At 47.2% G+C, this 15,593-nt stretch overlaps 1 protein-coding gene and 1 long non-coding RNA gene across 5 annotated transcripts in view; one reads left to right on the top strand and one right to left on the bottom strand.

Annotated features, from left to right (window-relative positions):
- The window catches only part of EPS15 (epidermal growth factor receptor pathway substrate 15), a 148,167-nt gene that overhangs the window by 16,311 nt on the left and 116,263 nt on the right, over positions 1-15,593 (bottom strand). For all 4 annotated transcript variants that reach the window (XM_056532263.1, XM_056532265.1, XM_056532266.1 and 1 more), the window contains 4 exons: positions 15,038-15,244; positions 14,843-14,932; positions 9,582-9,690; positions 6,546-6,581 (listed from right to left, as the gene is read on the bottom strand). In XM_056532263.1, coding sequence (XP_056388238.1) covers positions 6,546-6,581; positions 9,582-9,690; positions 14,843-14,932; positions 15,038-15,244 — 442 coding nt within the window. The remainder of the gene's footprint in view (positions 1-6,545; positions 6,582-9,581; positions 9,691-14,842; positions 14,933-15,037; positions 15,245-15,593) is intronic.
- Positions 14,362-15,593, top strand: part of LOC130283076 (uncharacterized) — a 24,914-nt gene continuing 23,682 nt past the window's right edge. The window contains exon 1 of the long non-coding RNA XR_008846601.1: positions 14,362-14,449. This is a non-coding gene — a long non-coding RNA (uncharacterized LOC130283076). The remainder of the gene's footprint in view (positions 14,450-15,593) is intronic.

Genomic DNA, 15,593 nt, shown 5'->3' with positions numbered 1-15,593 from the left:
AATAATACGCAAGGCATATTGTACCCAGTAGGGCGCTAATGGAAGTTGAGTGCCAATGGGTCTAGGTCGGTGTTGTAGAATTCGACAGGAAACAGGGAGGGTAATAGAGAGGTCCGGGAGAGGGGGTAGAAACTGGATCGGGACGGTAGTAGGGGGGGGGCGGAAGGGTAGGGGCGGGAGGTAGAGGGGGAAAGGTTAGAGGAAAGGAGGGGGAAGGTTCGTTAGGGGAGAAGGGTCAAGGAGCGTGGAAATATCGGGAAGATATCCAAAAGGACCATTTGGTTTCAAACTGCTGGTAGGAGGAATTACAGAGTGAGATTATTTTTTCATAGGAGCATGTGAGATTGATGGTGGCTATAACATCTGATATTGTAGGGATTTTCGTGGACTTCCAATCTCGTACTAATACAGTCTTAGCTATGGCACACATAATGCAAAGGAGACCCCTGATTCTGGGTGGAAGCATAGCAATACCCAGTAGAAGGAGCACCTGTTGAGGAGACCAGTTAACATAGTCAGGGAGGACCTCAAGGAAAAGGTCCCTACAAGCTAACCAGTAACTTTGAATCATTGGGCACGACCATAGTATGTGGAACAATGTGCCTTTGTCACCGCATCCCCTCCAACAGTCGCTAGAGGTCAGGGGGTATATACGGGCTAGCCTATCGGGCGTGTAGTACCATCTAAGCGTTGTTTTTGTTATAGCTTCAATGTGGTTAGTGCATTTAAGATGTTTCCTGGTCATGTCTAATGCCGACATCCACTCCTCCTCCGTGAAGTTGCATCCCAAGTCCCTCTCCCAGCTCCTTAGTATATGAAATTTGCGAAACTGTGCAGTCTGTTGGAGAATGTTGTAGAGGGGTTTCAAGCCTTTCTTACCTCTAGAGACATGCAAATAGGTGATCGGGTCTCTATAGAGGGACGAGTGTGTCAGAGATAACCAGGTGTCTAATTTGTAGGAATTTAAAAAAATCAGAAGGGGGAAGGTCGTAGGTGCAGCTTAAATAGGAAAAGGTCTGGAAGTTATTGGAGTCCATCAGATCCCCCACTGTAGATACCCCCCTATTCGCCCAAAGCCTAAGGTCCGTGTCGGGCAGCATAGCTTGTAAAAGGGTGAAGGGCAATGCTTGTTTCAAGTGGGAGACATGTGAGCTTGCAGTGCGGTGAAATAGTGACCAGGCTCCTAAGGAAGCGGAAACTACAGGACCCAGGTGTATGGGGGCAGGTATGTTCCAGAACGGTGTCAGGAGTAGGTCAGGTAGAGAAAACGGGTGGGACATCAATTTCTCCACCTGAAACCAGGGGGTAGAGTCAGTCAGCGTAAACCATCCCGATAGGGAGGACACCATTGTAGATAAATAGTATGATTTCAAGTCAGGTAAGGCTAAACCTCCCACCCTTCTATCCCTAGTTATGATGTTGCGGGCTATCCGTGGTTTCCCATGGGCCCAAACAAAGCTCGTAAGCATAGAGTGGGCTCGGCGAAAATAGTCATCTGGTACACGCAACGGCAAGGTGCGGAAGATATACAAAAATTTGGGTAGGAGTAGCATTTTGAAGGTAGCTATCCGTCCTGTCCAGGAGATGTCGTGTTTGGCCAATCTAGTCAGTTCCGTGTGCGTATTGGACAGAAGAGGCAGGTAGTTCAATTTATAAAGGTCAGTGGGAGAGCAGGTTAGGGTGATGCCTAAGTATTGAATCCCTCTGGATTGCCAGTCAAATGTGTAAGTGGATTTCAGCGTGGAGAGTATTGCAGGAGGGATATTGACCGGAAGGGCTTGGGTCTTGGAGGAGTTTAGGTGGTAATATGAGAGCATGCCGAAGTGTTCAAGCGTGGACATTACTGTCGGTAGGGAACGGTCTGGGTTGGTGAGCGTGAGGAGTACATCATCCGCATAAAGGGATATAGTGTGGGGCCTCCCTCCTATCTCCACTCCAGTGATGTGGGGGTTTTCCCGAATAGCTTGAGCTAAAGGTTCCAATGCCAAAATGAATATAAGGGGGGACAGGGGGCAGCCTTGTCTCGTGCCATTCGTGAGAGCAAAACTAGGGGAAAGGGCCCCATTGACATACGTCTTGGCGGAGGGATTATTGTAGAGGGCTGAAATCGCAGTGAGAATAGAACCGCTAAATCCCATTCTCCCCAAAACCGAGAAGGCGAACGACCACCGGAGGCGATCGAACGCCTTCTCGGCGTCAAGAGCGAGGGCCAGAACAGGGAGGTTCCGGGCCACAGCATGGTGTAGAACCCCCAACACTCGTCTGGTATTATAATAGGGCTGTCTATTAGGTACAAAACCAACTTGGTCAGGAGCGATCAAACAAGGCAACAGGACGGCTATGCGATTGGCGATAATTTTAGCAAATATTTTTATATCCAGATTAAGTAGGGAGATTGGGCGAAAATTTTGTGGGCAAGTAGGGGGTTTGCCCGGTTTAGGGATGGTGACTATAAGTGCTTGCATGTTTTCACCAGGAAATGCACCAGAGTCCAGCACCTCCTGGAAAAATCTGCAGAGATGGGGGGTAAGAACCTCATTAAATTGCTTATAATAATGGCTAGCAAACCCATCTGGTCCGGGGGCTTTACCTCTGGGGAGTTTTTTGATCACTAAAGATATTTCTGGAGGAGTAATAGGGGCATTGAGGGTGAGAAGTTGTGAAGGGGTCAAGGAAGGGAGATGTAGGGAGGACAGAAATGTGTCAGTCAGGTCTACAATATTAGAGGGGGTTGGGATAGAATCCCGTAGATTGTACAAATCAGCGTAGAAATCTCTAAAGCTGAGTGCAATGTCAGAGGGAGTATACAGTTTAGCACCCGTGTGTGGATGGAGGATGTAGGGGATCCTGGATCTAGTGTGTTGCGCTTTAAGGCGTGCAGCCAACAATTTCCCTGCCTTATTGCTCTGTGAATAGTGGGTTGCTTTAGTTTTACGAAGTGACTTCTCGTAGGAAACTAAGAGGAGGGTTCTCAGATCCTGTCTAAGGGATTGCAGTTGTGTCGCTAGGTGGGGAGAAGGGTTATTCATGTTTTCCCTCTCCACTTGACGCAGAGCAAGGAGAGTCGCTGTTAACTGGTCACTTCTCTGACGCTTCAATAACGCCCCCTGTTTAATGAATGACCCTCTGATGAATGCCTTATGTGCGTTCCACACTATACTTGGGGGTACCGGGGAGGATTCGTTTAGTGTGAGGTATTCGGAAAGGTCTTTCTCAATTTGGGACCGGGAGGGGGGGTGGGAGAGGAGAAAGGGATTGCTGCGCCACAGGAAGGTAGGGGGAGATATCAAGTGTTCAGCTAGCGTAAGGGTGATAGCAGCATGGTCGGACCATTGGATAGCCTCAACCGAGGAAGAGATAGCTAGGGGAAGTACTTCTCTGTCAGTGATAAACATGTCAATTCTGGAGTACACATTGTGAACCCCAGAGTGGAACGTATAATCGCGTTCCAGTGCGTGATGTGCACGCCAAATATCATAGAGATCTTCTCTCCAAAGGAGATCAGCCAGTGATGGGGGATGTCTGGAGAGGGAAGATGTAGTGTCAATATGAGGGTCTACTGTGATGTTGAAGTCTCCACAAAGGATCAACTTACCCTCTCTCACAGAGTTAATTTTACGCATGAGGGAGCGCAGGAAGCGTAGTTGGAAAGTATTGGGTGCATACAGAGATACTAACGTATAGGGAACATTGTTAAGGGTGCACACTAACACAACAAATCTACCCGATGGGTCATCAATTTGTGTGGTAATGGAGAAGGCCACTGTATCTCTAACTGCTATCGCTACTCCTCTCGTCTTGGTATGGTAGTGGGAGTGGAAAACAAGGGGATACAGTCTGTGGGACAGTCTGGGAGCATCTCTAGGAAGCAAATGGGTCTCCTGAATGCAAAGAATATCCCCTCCTAGAGCAATAGCTTGTCTCCACATATGGGAGCGTCTCATCGGGCTATTGAGACCATTGGCATTCATACTAATAATTTTAAGGACCATTATACAGTAATAAAAAAAAGATAGCATGAATAAAATTGAAGGTCTGGCAGCATGGAGAGGGATCGCCTCCCAGCGAGGGCTCTCCCATCTCAACGACACAGGTTGGGTGCAGCACAGGAAAACAAGGATGGCTAGCATGGATGCAAAAGTTAAACAACAAAAAACCAGAACTAAACGCAATGTAAAGGATACACAGTATAAGAACACTAGATGGAAAACCATCCATCGGTGGGGGGTCAGAGTCCCATCTGCAGCCTCTCGCCGCAGACAACATAGTCACACAGCATCAAAAGGCATCCCGTATCAGGTAGATCACTGTTCTTCATCCAGCCATCAGCGGTGTGTAGACCAATCGCTCCGGGTTTTCATTGGAGATGTGGTGGAGGGTTTAGGGATAGAAATGTTCCATCTTTTAAGAAGAAGTGTGCCCTCTTCCACCGTTTTGATTACATGCATGTCTTCTCCTTGACGCACCAACAAGCGGACAGGGAATCCCCAGCGATATGGCATGTCAGCTTGGCGAAGTGCTGAGGTGATAGGGGACAGGGCTCTTCTCAGCTGAAGGGTGGTAGCGGACAAGTCCGCAAATAAAAGGACCTTATGAAACGGAGCCGGCAGGCCCCCATTTTTTCGTGAGCATGACATAAGAAGTTCCTTCACTCGAAAGAAGTGTATGCGGGCAAGCACGTCTCTCGGCGCCGTGTCCGCCAGATGTTTGGGTCTAGGAACTCGGTGTGCCCTGTCAATTTCCAAGTCAGAGGCAGGCAATTCAGGTAATGCAGCTTTAAGGAGGGCCTGCACATATTGTGGAATCTCTTTGGGAGGCACAGATTCCGGGATACCCCGCAACTTCACGTTATTTCTTCTGCCTCTGTCCTCCAGATCAGCTTATTTTGCTTTGATCATGGAGACATCTTCCTCCAAGGTAGTATGGGCGTCAATCAGGTCATTATGGGACCCAGCAAAGTCCTCAAATTTATGTTCCAAATGGTCCACTCTGGAGCCCAATTCACCTATCTCTTTCTGGAGGGGGTGAAGAAGGGATTGGAAGTCTGTAAGAAGGGATCTGCGCTGCACCAGCATCATCTCCTTCATTGCTGTGTCAGTGAGAGTCACATTAGCCACTGGCATGGCCATAAGAACATCTCCCCCTGTAATAGGCAGTTCAGCATCCAGGGGAGTAGGACTGTGGAGAGTTTCAGTGAGTGCATCATCTAATCTCGGACGTTGCTTGAAAGGGCTGATGGAGGGAGAAGCAGGGGCACAGAGTCCCGTGGCGGCGCCACTAACCTGGCGGCGGTCACTCACCGCTATGCAGGGGTCAGAAGGGCCTGGGAGCAGACGAGGTCCACGGAGTTTAGAAGGACTGACACTTGCAGGGCTTCGCGGGCACAGCGCCGGGTCAGATGAGGAGCGCCGTAATCGGGTCTGCGGAGACAAGCGGCGGGATGAAGCGCGCGGCGCCCGTGCAGAATCTTCTTCACTACCTCTTTCTCCCTCGGCGCCATCTTGTGAAGAGTCCGCGCCGTCTCTAAAGTAGAATTTCGCCAGTCTGGCGTGGCCGGCAGGTTTCCTCCTCCGTCCGGGCATGGTAGGGTAGATCAGTGTTCAGGGCTGAGCGCAAAATTGAGTGGCTGGAAGCTTTGGATAGTCGCTTACAGCAGGACGGGAGCAGGAGCTCTCAGCTCAAGCGTGCATGCAGCTCGGCAGCCAGACCACGCCCCCCCCGGGTTGCAAACTTCTTGATAATGTTACGCACTGTGAACAAAGGAAAATCTAGATCTCTGGAGATGGACTTGTAACCTTGAGATTGTTGATATTTTTCCAAAACGTTGGTTCTCAAGTCCTCAGACAGTTCTCTTCTCCTCTAGACTAAGTGAACGTCTCTCCTTTTTATCAGCTTTCAGGTGTGATTTCCTACACCTATTACTTGCCCCAGGTGGTTTTAAAGGAGCATCACATGCTTGAAACAATCTTATTTTTCCACAATTTTGAAAGGGTGCCAATAATTTTGTCCAGCCCATTTTTGGAGTTTGGTGACATTATGTCCAATTTGCTTTTTTTCCTCCCTTTTTTGGTTTAGTTCCAATACACACAAAGGGAATAAACATGTGTTACTGCAATCCTTTTCTGCTGGAAAAACTTAATTTTCTTGAAAAATGTCAGGGTTGCCAACATTTACGGCCATGACTGTATGTATGTGTATATGATTTATATATATATAATATATATATATATGTGTGTGTGTGTGACGCAATTAGAAATACATACAAATCCGAACAAGACAAGTAACAGCTCAGGGGTAAATAGAATACTTCCTAAGAAGCCAAAAACATTTCACATTTTAATTCTTTTGTGAACTTTTGTAAAAATCTCCTATTCACATGCATGTAAATGTCTGTGGATTGATCAGAATCAAATTTTGAATTGAATATCAATGTATTATTCCCACTAAACTCACAAGATGCATTTTATTTACTGTACCAGAGATGTCCTTATCAAGAGCAACTGGGATTGATCTCTACTATATTTCACAATACATTCACAACTTACCTGTTTTACCAAATGGATCATCCTTAAAGGGATCATCTGCAGGGAAAGATAGAGATCATTGAGAGCGTTATTGAGGAAGAACACTTAATAGATTCATTTACTGTTTCATTTCAAAAATGGAAGATAGTTGTTTGTAGCTGTTGATTCATTCGAGAAAAAAAGTCAGATGTGTGCATGAGGGGGAGGGGTGGGGGTGTTTTGGGGGAATATAGGATTTAAATTTAAAAGGTTTATCATCTATCTAAAGGATAAATGGTAACTAACTGATCAGAGGGGGTCTGACTGATGGGACCAGAGAGCAGAGTTCCCTTGTCTACAGAGTAGCCTCCACTTTATTCTCTCTCTATGCGACTTCCAAAGACAGCTGAAAGCTATACTTGGCCACTGTCAGAAGTCCTATAGAAAATCAATTTAGCAAATTCTGAACATGAAAAGTATGAACTTCATTCAGCTGAAGGACAAGGGACCTTCATTCTTGTGATATGTGAAATTCCCACCAATCAGATCTCCTACCCTGTAAATAGGTGATAACCCCTTTAAGTAGCAATTCTCCTCTTCAATGAAGTCACTTGCTAGGAATGCTCAGGGACTGGCTTTGGAGAGGGATTCCCATATGATCCTTTACCAGCCTATAGTGGCGATCATTGCTTTTGAGGCTATTAACTATTTGATCCCACAATCAAATTCGATCCCAGGACCTAAAGCCAGTAAAATACTGCTCCTTTAGTGAAGCTGTTCAGGACCACCGCAGTGTGAATGCGGGGTCCCGATCAGCTGACATTATGGCCGGAGGCCCCTATAGCCGTGTGTGGAAATGTTGGATCTAGTAAATCATAACATTAAAGCGGTACTCCGCCCCTAGATATCTTATCCCCTATACAAAGGATAGGGGGTAAGATGTCTGATCGGGGGGCTCCTGCTGCTGACAACCCCTGCCATCTCGGCTGTGGCACCCCAAACATCAGTGCACAGAGCAAACTTTGCTCTGTGCCGGATAACTGGTGATGTGGGGGAGAGGCTCGTTACATCACAGCCACGCCCCCTCAATGTAAGTCTATGGGAGGGGGCGTGACGGCAGTCACACACCCTACCATTGAATTGCACTGAGGGAGCATGGCCGTGATGTCACAAGCGGGGCGCGGCCGTGACATCATTAGCCTCTAAACGAACGCCGGGTGCAGCGGGGTGGGACCCCTGTGATCAGACCTCTTAGGCTGGGTTAACATCACATTTTTGCCATACTGTTTTCAAACAGTTTCTCTAAAGAAAACCGTATGGCAAAAAAACGGATGGAACCGTATGGGAAAAAGTAAACCGTATGCGTTTTTAAAAGTGTATACGGTTCCGTTTAAAAAAAAAATTTAAAAAACGTTTTGAAAATGTTGTCCATTTTTAATGGGAGTGGTGTTGGGTCTGGACTTTAGGATGCAAATGTGCATGTGCAAAGTAAAAACCGTATACACGTGTTTCCCATTGACGTCCATGTAAAAAAAAAAAAAAACTTATGCGGTTGCAGTACGGTTTTTAAACCGGAGACAAAACCGCGGTCAACCACAGTTATGAGTATGGGGAAAAAAACCATATTGCAAGCAAACCGTACGCAACCGGATGCATCTGGTTTTCATTTATTTGTCTATATATACAGTTTTCAATACGGTTCCATACGTTTTCAATAATGAAAGCATATACGGGAAACGTACTTGAAAAACATGGTGTGAACCCAGCCTTATCCCCTATCCTTTGGACAGGGGATAAGATGTCTAGGGGTGGAAACCACCAGGTGAACGGCATAAAAGAAAAACAATAAAAGAAAAAGTCCAGAATTGTTGATTTTTGATCACTTCATATACCAGAAAAAAAATGTATAAAAAGTGATCAAAAGAGCTCATCAGAACAAAAATAGTACGGATTAAATCTACAGATTCTTTTTGGAACACAGAGCTCTCTGCTGACATCACGAGCACAGTGCTCTCTGCTGACATCTCTGTCCATTTTAAGAACTGTCAAGAGTAGGAGAAAATCCCCATAGCAAACATATGCTGCTCTGGACAGTACCTAAAATGGGCAGAGATGTCAGCAGAGAGCAATGTGCTTGTGATGTCAGCAGAGAGCTCTGTGTTCCAAAAAGAAAATCATTTCCTCTGTAGTATTCAGCAGCTAATAAGTACTGGAAGGATTCTTATTTTTAATAGAAGTAATTTACAAATCTGTTTAACTTTCTGGCACCAGTTGATTTAAAAAAAAAAAAAAGTTTTCCACCGGAGTACCCCTTTAATGACTCATCATATTTAATGAATAGCATGCAATGTCAGGCTGCTGCTTCCAAAGCCGGCAGGATATTGTCATGTATCAAAAGAGGCATGGACTCAAGGGACAGGGACATAATACTCCCCCTTTATAAAGCATTGGTACGGCCTCACCTGGAATATGCTGTTCAGTTTTGGGCACCTGTCCATAAAAGGGACACTGCGGAGTTGGAAAGGGTGCAGAGACGCGCGACTAAACTAATATGGGGCATGGAACATCTTAGCTATGAGGAGCGATTAAAGGAGTTACAATTGTTTAGTCTTGAGAAGAGACGTTTAAGGGGGGATATGATAAACGTATATAAGTATATTAATGGCCCATACAAAAAATATGGAGAAAAACTGTTCCAGGTTAAACCCCCCCAAAGGAAGAGGGGGCACTCCCTCCATCTGGAGAAGAAAAAGTTTAGTCTCAAGGGGCGACACGCCTTCTTTACCGTGAGGACTGTGAATTTATGGAACGGTCTACCTCAGGAACTGGTCACAGCAGGAACAATTAACAGCTTTAAAACAGGATTAGATACATTCATGGAACAAAATAACATTAATGCTTATGAAGAAATATAAAATCCCATCCCTTCCCCAATATCGCGCCACACCCCTACCCCTTAATTCCCTGGTTGAACTTGATGGACATATGTCTTTTTTCGACCGTACTAACTATGTAACTATATAACACATCGAATATGAGCTCCAGATTGAGGGAAAGAGAGAAAAGAAAACAACTTACTTCCAACAAAAGGGTCACTCTGGAAGAAGTCCAGCCCTGTTCCTGGGACAGACTGTGCGGCAGGTGCGCTTTGCTGCACTTCAAAGGGATCTACTTGGAACATAATCTCCTAAAACAAAGATAACATATAAGCATAATCTAGGTTCTTTCTCCCTACACGTTTTGAGAACACCAAATGCTCTGACAGATGTTGGAAGAAAAATACTTTACTGCTGAACAGAAACAACTTTTTTTCCATTTAATACTCTCTTAAAAACTAAGTATTTTCCTAATATACTTCATTACAAAACTTGATTGCTAAAGATGTGAAAAAAGGGTTTAAAAAAAATGGCCACTAGGGGTCTCTGTCTTTTTAATCGAACCCTAAGAATCCAGAAAAAAAAAAAAAAAGGAACTAAATATCTGAGGGGAGGGAGGTGTGGTTATCTCCATTCTCTGCCTCAGAGCACAGACAATATGCAGACAGCTTGCAGTCTGCACAGGAACAAGCAATACAAGGTGCTAAACTATTATTTATATGCAAAATGGTTTCTCATTGGTCATTTTATGAACTTAAGAACTTTCTTGTGTATTTGCACCATATAGGTTCCACATGGGAACCATTTAGGGTTATAAAAAGGATGCATTTTGGTTACAAAGCTGTAAATAAGTAAAAATCTTAATTTTTTGGCACAAAATGCAGGTTTTTATTGTGTCCTTGCACCATATAGTTTTACATGGCTGCATTAGTGTTATATAGAGCATGTATTTAGGTAGAAAGCTTTGCAAATGTAAAAATGTTTGTGCAGACCTCATGGCGAGGGAGGGGGGAGGAGCTCATCATACTCCAGGGGAACCCACTCCCCAGCTGAAAGACTCATTACAGTTATACGTAGATCAAAAAGGAGATTTTTTAATACTTACTGTAAAATCTCTTTTTCAAAGGATCCATTGGGGGACACAGACGGTGGGGTGTATGCTGCTGTCTCTAGGAGATGTGACACTATGGCAACAAAAACATTTGGCCCCTCCCAGCAGGATATACCCGCCTTCAGGCTCTGAGCCAATCAGTTTAAGTTCCAGAGCAATAGGAGGAGACTAACAGGTCAAGAAAAACCCAAAACTGTCCGAGAACTAGAAGAAAAAACATAACTGAACACACCCTCGGACAGAGAACCAAGGAAAATCCCAAAAGGGTGGGAGCTGTGTCCCCCAATGGATCCTTCGAGAAAGAGATTTTACGGTAAGTATTAAAAAATCTCCTTTTCTCTATCGGCTCCATTGGGGGACACAGACCGTGGGATGTACCAAAACCGTCCCTTGGGAGGGCAGATAAGCAGTCAGGCAGACGGCCGTTCCACTGCCGCCTGCAACACTTTACGGCCCAGACTAGCATCAGCCGATGCGAAGGTATGGACTCGGTAGAACCTCGAGAAAGTGTGCAAAGACGACCAGGTAGCCGCCTTGCAAATCTGCGAGGCCGAGGCTCTATTCTAGAGAGCCCAGGATGCCCCCAAAATAACGGGTAGAATGAGCCACAACCCAGAAAGGAGGAATCTTCCCCTTACAGCGATAGGCCTCCGAAATGGCAGACCGAATCCACCGAGAAATGGTGGCCTTGGAAGCAGGTTGTCCCTTGCGACGGCCTTCCGTAAGGACGAAAAAGGAATCACACTGACGAAGAAGTGATGGAGAGATAAGACCGAACAGCCCGAACTACATCCAGCTTGTGTAGTAAGCGCTCCTTAGGATGAGGAGCAGGACAAAAAGACGGGAGGACAATGTCCACATTGAGATGAAAGGCGGAAACCACCTTAGGCAAAAAGGAGGGATCTGGCCGGAAAAACAACCTTGCCTTGGTGGATCACCAGAAACGGAGAACGGCAGGAGAGAGCTGCCAATTCAGACACCCTCCGGATGGAGATGATAGCAACAAGAAACGCCACTTTCCAAGAAAGGAGGCGGAGAGACACCTCTCTAAGGGGCTCAAAGGGTGCACCCTGGAGGGCACTCAGAACCAAATTCAAGTCCCAAGGGAAGGTTACCGGGGAGAAGTCTTGAGCTTCACACCAACAAAAATAAGACCGTCAAGTACGGTGGTAAATTCTTGCAGAGGAGGGCTTACGAGCCTTGAGCATGGTGTGAATGACTTGGGAAGAGAACCCGCGGGCCCTCAAAACCGTGGTCTCAACAGTCACGCCGTCAAATGCAGCGACTGTAAATTGGGGTGGCAAAGAGGACCCTGAGAGAGCAGGTCCGGACGGAGCGGAAGGCGCAGTGGAGTGTCGTCCAGGAGCCTGACTACGTCGGCGTACCACGACCTTCAGGTCCAATCTGGAGCTACCAGAATGGCGGGGACGTCCTCTGCCTTGAGCTTCCTCAGCACCCTGGGAAGGAGCGGAAGAGGAGGGAACAGATAGGGTAGGGCAAACCCCGCCCAAGGAATCACTAGGGCATCCACGGCCAGAGCCTGAGGGTCCCAGAACTTGGACACAAAAGGAAGGATCTTCCGATTGTGCTGGGACGCGAAGAGGTCCACGTCCGGAATGCCCCAGAGGTCGCAGAGTTGTGCGAAGACCTCTGGATGTAGAGACCACTCGCCGGGGTCGGGTGAGGACCGACTGAGGAAGTCCGCTTCCCAGTTGAGCACCCCCAGAATGTGAATCGCCGAAATGGCCGGAACCTTGCTCTCCGCCCAGGTGAGAATCTTGGTCACCTCGGCCATGGCTGTCGAGCTGCGAGTGCCGCCCTGTCGATTTATGTAGCCACGGCCGTGGCGTTGTCCGACTGAACGCGGACAGGACGGGACTGAAGACGGGACTCCCAATGAAGAAGACAAAGAAGAATCGCACGTAATTCTAATGTTTATCGGAAGAAGGGTCTCCTGGGGAGACCAGAGTCCGTGAACCGTCCAATCCCTGAACACGCCGCCCCAGCCCGACAGGCTGGCATCCGCTGAAACAACCTGCCAGTGAAGGGGAAGAAACGACCGCCCTTGGAGAAGAAGGGGGGAGTGGAGCCACCAGAGCAGAGACTGACTGACCCTGCGAGGGAGAACAATCTGACGATCGAGGGACAGAGGAGACCTGTTCCATCGGGAAAGAATCGCCAGTTGAAGGGGGCGATAATGAAACTGGCCAAAGGGTACGGCCTCCATAGTTGCCACCATCCGACCCAGGACTTCCATACAAGTGCGGATGGAGACTGATACCCGGGACCGAAGGGAGCGGACCCCCGACCGGAGCGCCAGACGTTTGTCCGGCGGAAGACAAATCCAGGCAGAGGCCGAGTCGAATTGAAGTCCCAGGAAGGTTAGAGACTGGGTAGGGCGGAGGACTGACGAGGGAAACGCTCACGTCTATCTGAAGACTCAATGGAAGAGTCAGATGAGGCACCCCTAGGACGCTTGTGAGAGCGTGAAGTATGTGGAGACCAGGAGCGGGCCCTCTCAGAGGTTCTGCGCAGGGAAGACCCCTTCAAGGCGGACACCACTTTCCGGGAGGCTTCAGCCACCGAACAGGAGACTTTGGTCAAGTCAGCCATATACTGGGACAGGGAAGAAACCCAGGCTGGTGGAGCGGCTGAACCCACCGGGACCTAAGGGACATCAGGGGGTACCAGGGGGTCTGGGGGAGCAGTGGAGCAGGCAGGGTAAGTGGGCTCAGCAGAGTAGGACATCTTGGTATTACAGTGCTTACAGAGATAGTAAGTCACGGAAGTTCCAGGTTTCTGTTTAGAGGAAGGAACAGCTCTGGATACGGAAATAATGTAGAAAGAAAAAAAAAAAAAAAAAAAAAAAAAAAAGAAGGGAGATGGGAACTTTCTCACCCTAGCCTGTGTCCCCTGTCAGCTGCAGTGAGGAGAACTCGCTCTGAGCAGCTAGAAAGAGAGTGAACAGTCCAGCCAATAGGAAGAGAGGGGCGTGCCTGAAGCAAGGCACTCACTAACTGACCCCTTCTAACTGAAAATCGCCCTGTGGGCGGAGCTATAGACGGCCTTAAAGAACTGTCATGGCGCCCGCTCCTTGTCCCGAGCGCACCTGACGGCCATTTATGCGCCTGGGGGAAGAGAGCAGGCGGACAAAGCGCCGGCAGAGACTGCCGGTGAAAGAGAAAGTAATCCGGCGCTGAAGCGCCCGGCTCACGGCAGCGCCGCGGCTATTAGCCGCATATAAGGCTCTGCCGACAAAACGAAAGTAAACCAGCAAACACGCACACACATATAGTGCCCCATAAAAAATGCCCCCTCAGGAGCCACTGCTCCCCCAGAATAAAGTACAGCCCTTGCATAGGCTAGCTCATAAAGTGTAGGTGGGACAAAACAGGGGGTCTCCAGAGGTTGCGAGTTTGTACCTATGGAGAAAAAAGGGGGGAAAGTACTTACCTCAGTCAGAAGAACTTACCTAAAGGAGTCTTCAGTGAAGTCTTCAGTCAGCTTTAGTTACCTGCATCACGCCTGGCTGCTATGCGCAAGCGAGGCGAGCAGGTAAATAGGGGGACCCAGACCCATGAGGTACCACCCAAGCGCTGACCGTTGGCGAGGGGTGGGTTAACAGCGCATATACGCAATGTCTGTGCCCCCTCACTCGCAATGGGGAAACGGGGAACCGCAGTCCCTGAGTCCCCACCTGAAAACAGAAAAGAAAAGGAATAAAAAACTAACACGTCCCTAACTAGGAAAACAAAAAAACAGAAGACCTGGTCTGGAGCAAACCAGAGCCGTCCACCTCCTTCAGACACTAAGCTTAAACTGATTGGCTCAGAGCCTGAAGGCGGGTATATCCTGCTGGGAGGAGCCAACTGTTTTTGTTGCCATAGTGTCACATCTCCTAGAGACAGCAGCATACACCCCACGGTCTCTGTGTCCCCCAATGGAGCTGATAGAGAAAGGTATTTTACATATTAACACATGTATATTATTCATAAAGGTCTTAGGACACATTAGTACACTGATTTAAGCATTTTTTTTCTTACTAATGACAGTAATGCTTTAAAGCCAAAAGTAAGAGTTTTAAAGTGTTACGGTCATTTAAAAGTTGTATTAAATTACAGTAACGCTTTAAATTCCCACAGTGTCTTATGACAATCACCCTGTACCAGAAGTCTCCAACCAGAATGTACAAAACTACAACATCCAGCATGACCTGAGCACCTGCACCTATCATGATATAATAGGAGTTGTAGTTTTACAACAGCTGGAGGGCTGCTGCTCTATAGTAACATAATAAGCTAATGAATGCTCTAAAAAATTAGGCAAAGCCCAGGTCATATACCGCCATATACCTTGTCGGCTGGGGCTGGCACATCAGGTGTCTCTTCTTTTTCTTCCTCTTCGCTCCCTGAGGTATGGGTGATTTCTGGACTGCTCCTTACCTATAATGTGAATACAGATAGTGGAGATTTAACCCTAGAGTACAAGCAGGATGAAGCATTACACAGGGTATCTTTACTATTCCCATAGTTCAATCTTATACGAACCGGAGAGCTCTGGCTCTGACTTTCTGGCTGGGCTGAGCTTTCATATTCTACAGTTTCATGAAGATTTGCCGGCTCGCTGCTGCTATTACTCAGGCTGGAATGATCCCCTGTGCCGTTGACCATGGGCAGATCCAAGTGGTGGCGCCAGCTGATGTGAAACTGGTCATTTATGTGGTTCTCAGTAGGTTTGATATCTTGAAGTTTGGCCTAAAATAAAAAAGGAGAGAGGGTTATAACTTGAAGGAGAAGCCTCATATCTGGAAGCACAAAAACACTTATCTCTTTGTTTGGGAGATTTGTTGCACGTATATCTCAGCCAGTATAGGACCGGTAAAATAATCATACTCATAATTCCAATAATCTTGCTTTGTTGTGTTTTGCCTAAAGAAGAAGTGTGAGACGACTGACAAGAATACCACGCCAGTGATGACAAATGTGGACTTTGAGATTACAGATGAAGCCTATACCCCATTACAGAGCTTCAATGCCATCTATAACACCAGTGACCCATACGGACAGCATCTGAATCCATATGTGTAAAGTCTGAGGCTAAGGG

Source organism: Hyla sarda, chromosome 7 (genome assembly GCF_029499605.1).
Source record: "Hyla sarda isolate aHylSar1 chromosome 7, aHylSar1.hap1, whole genome shotgun sequence".
Classification (NCBI taxonomy): Eukaryota; Metazoa; Chordata; class Amphibia; order Anura; family Hylidae; genus Hyla; species Hyla sarda.
This window is presented reverse-complemented; position numbering and strand designations above follow the sequence as displayed.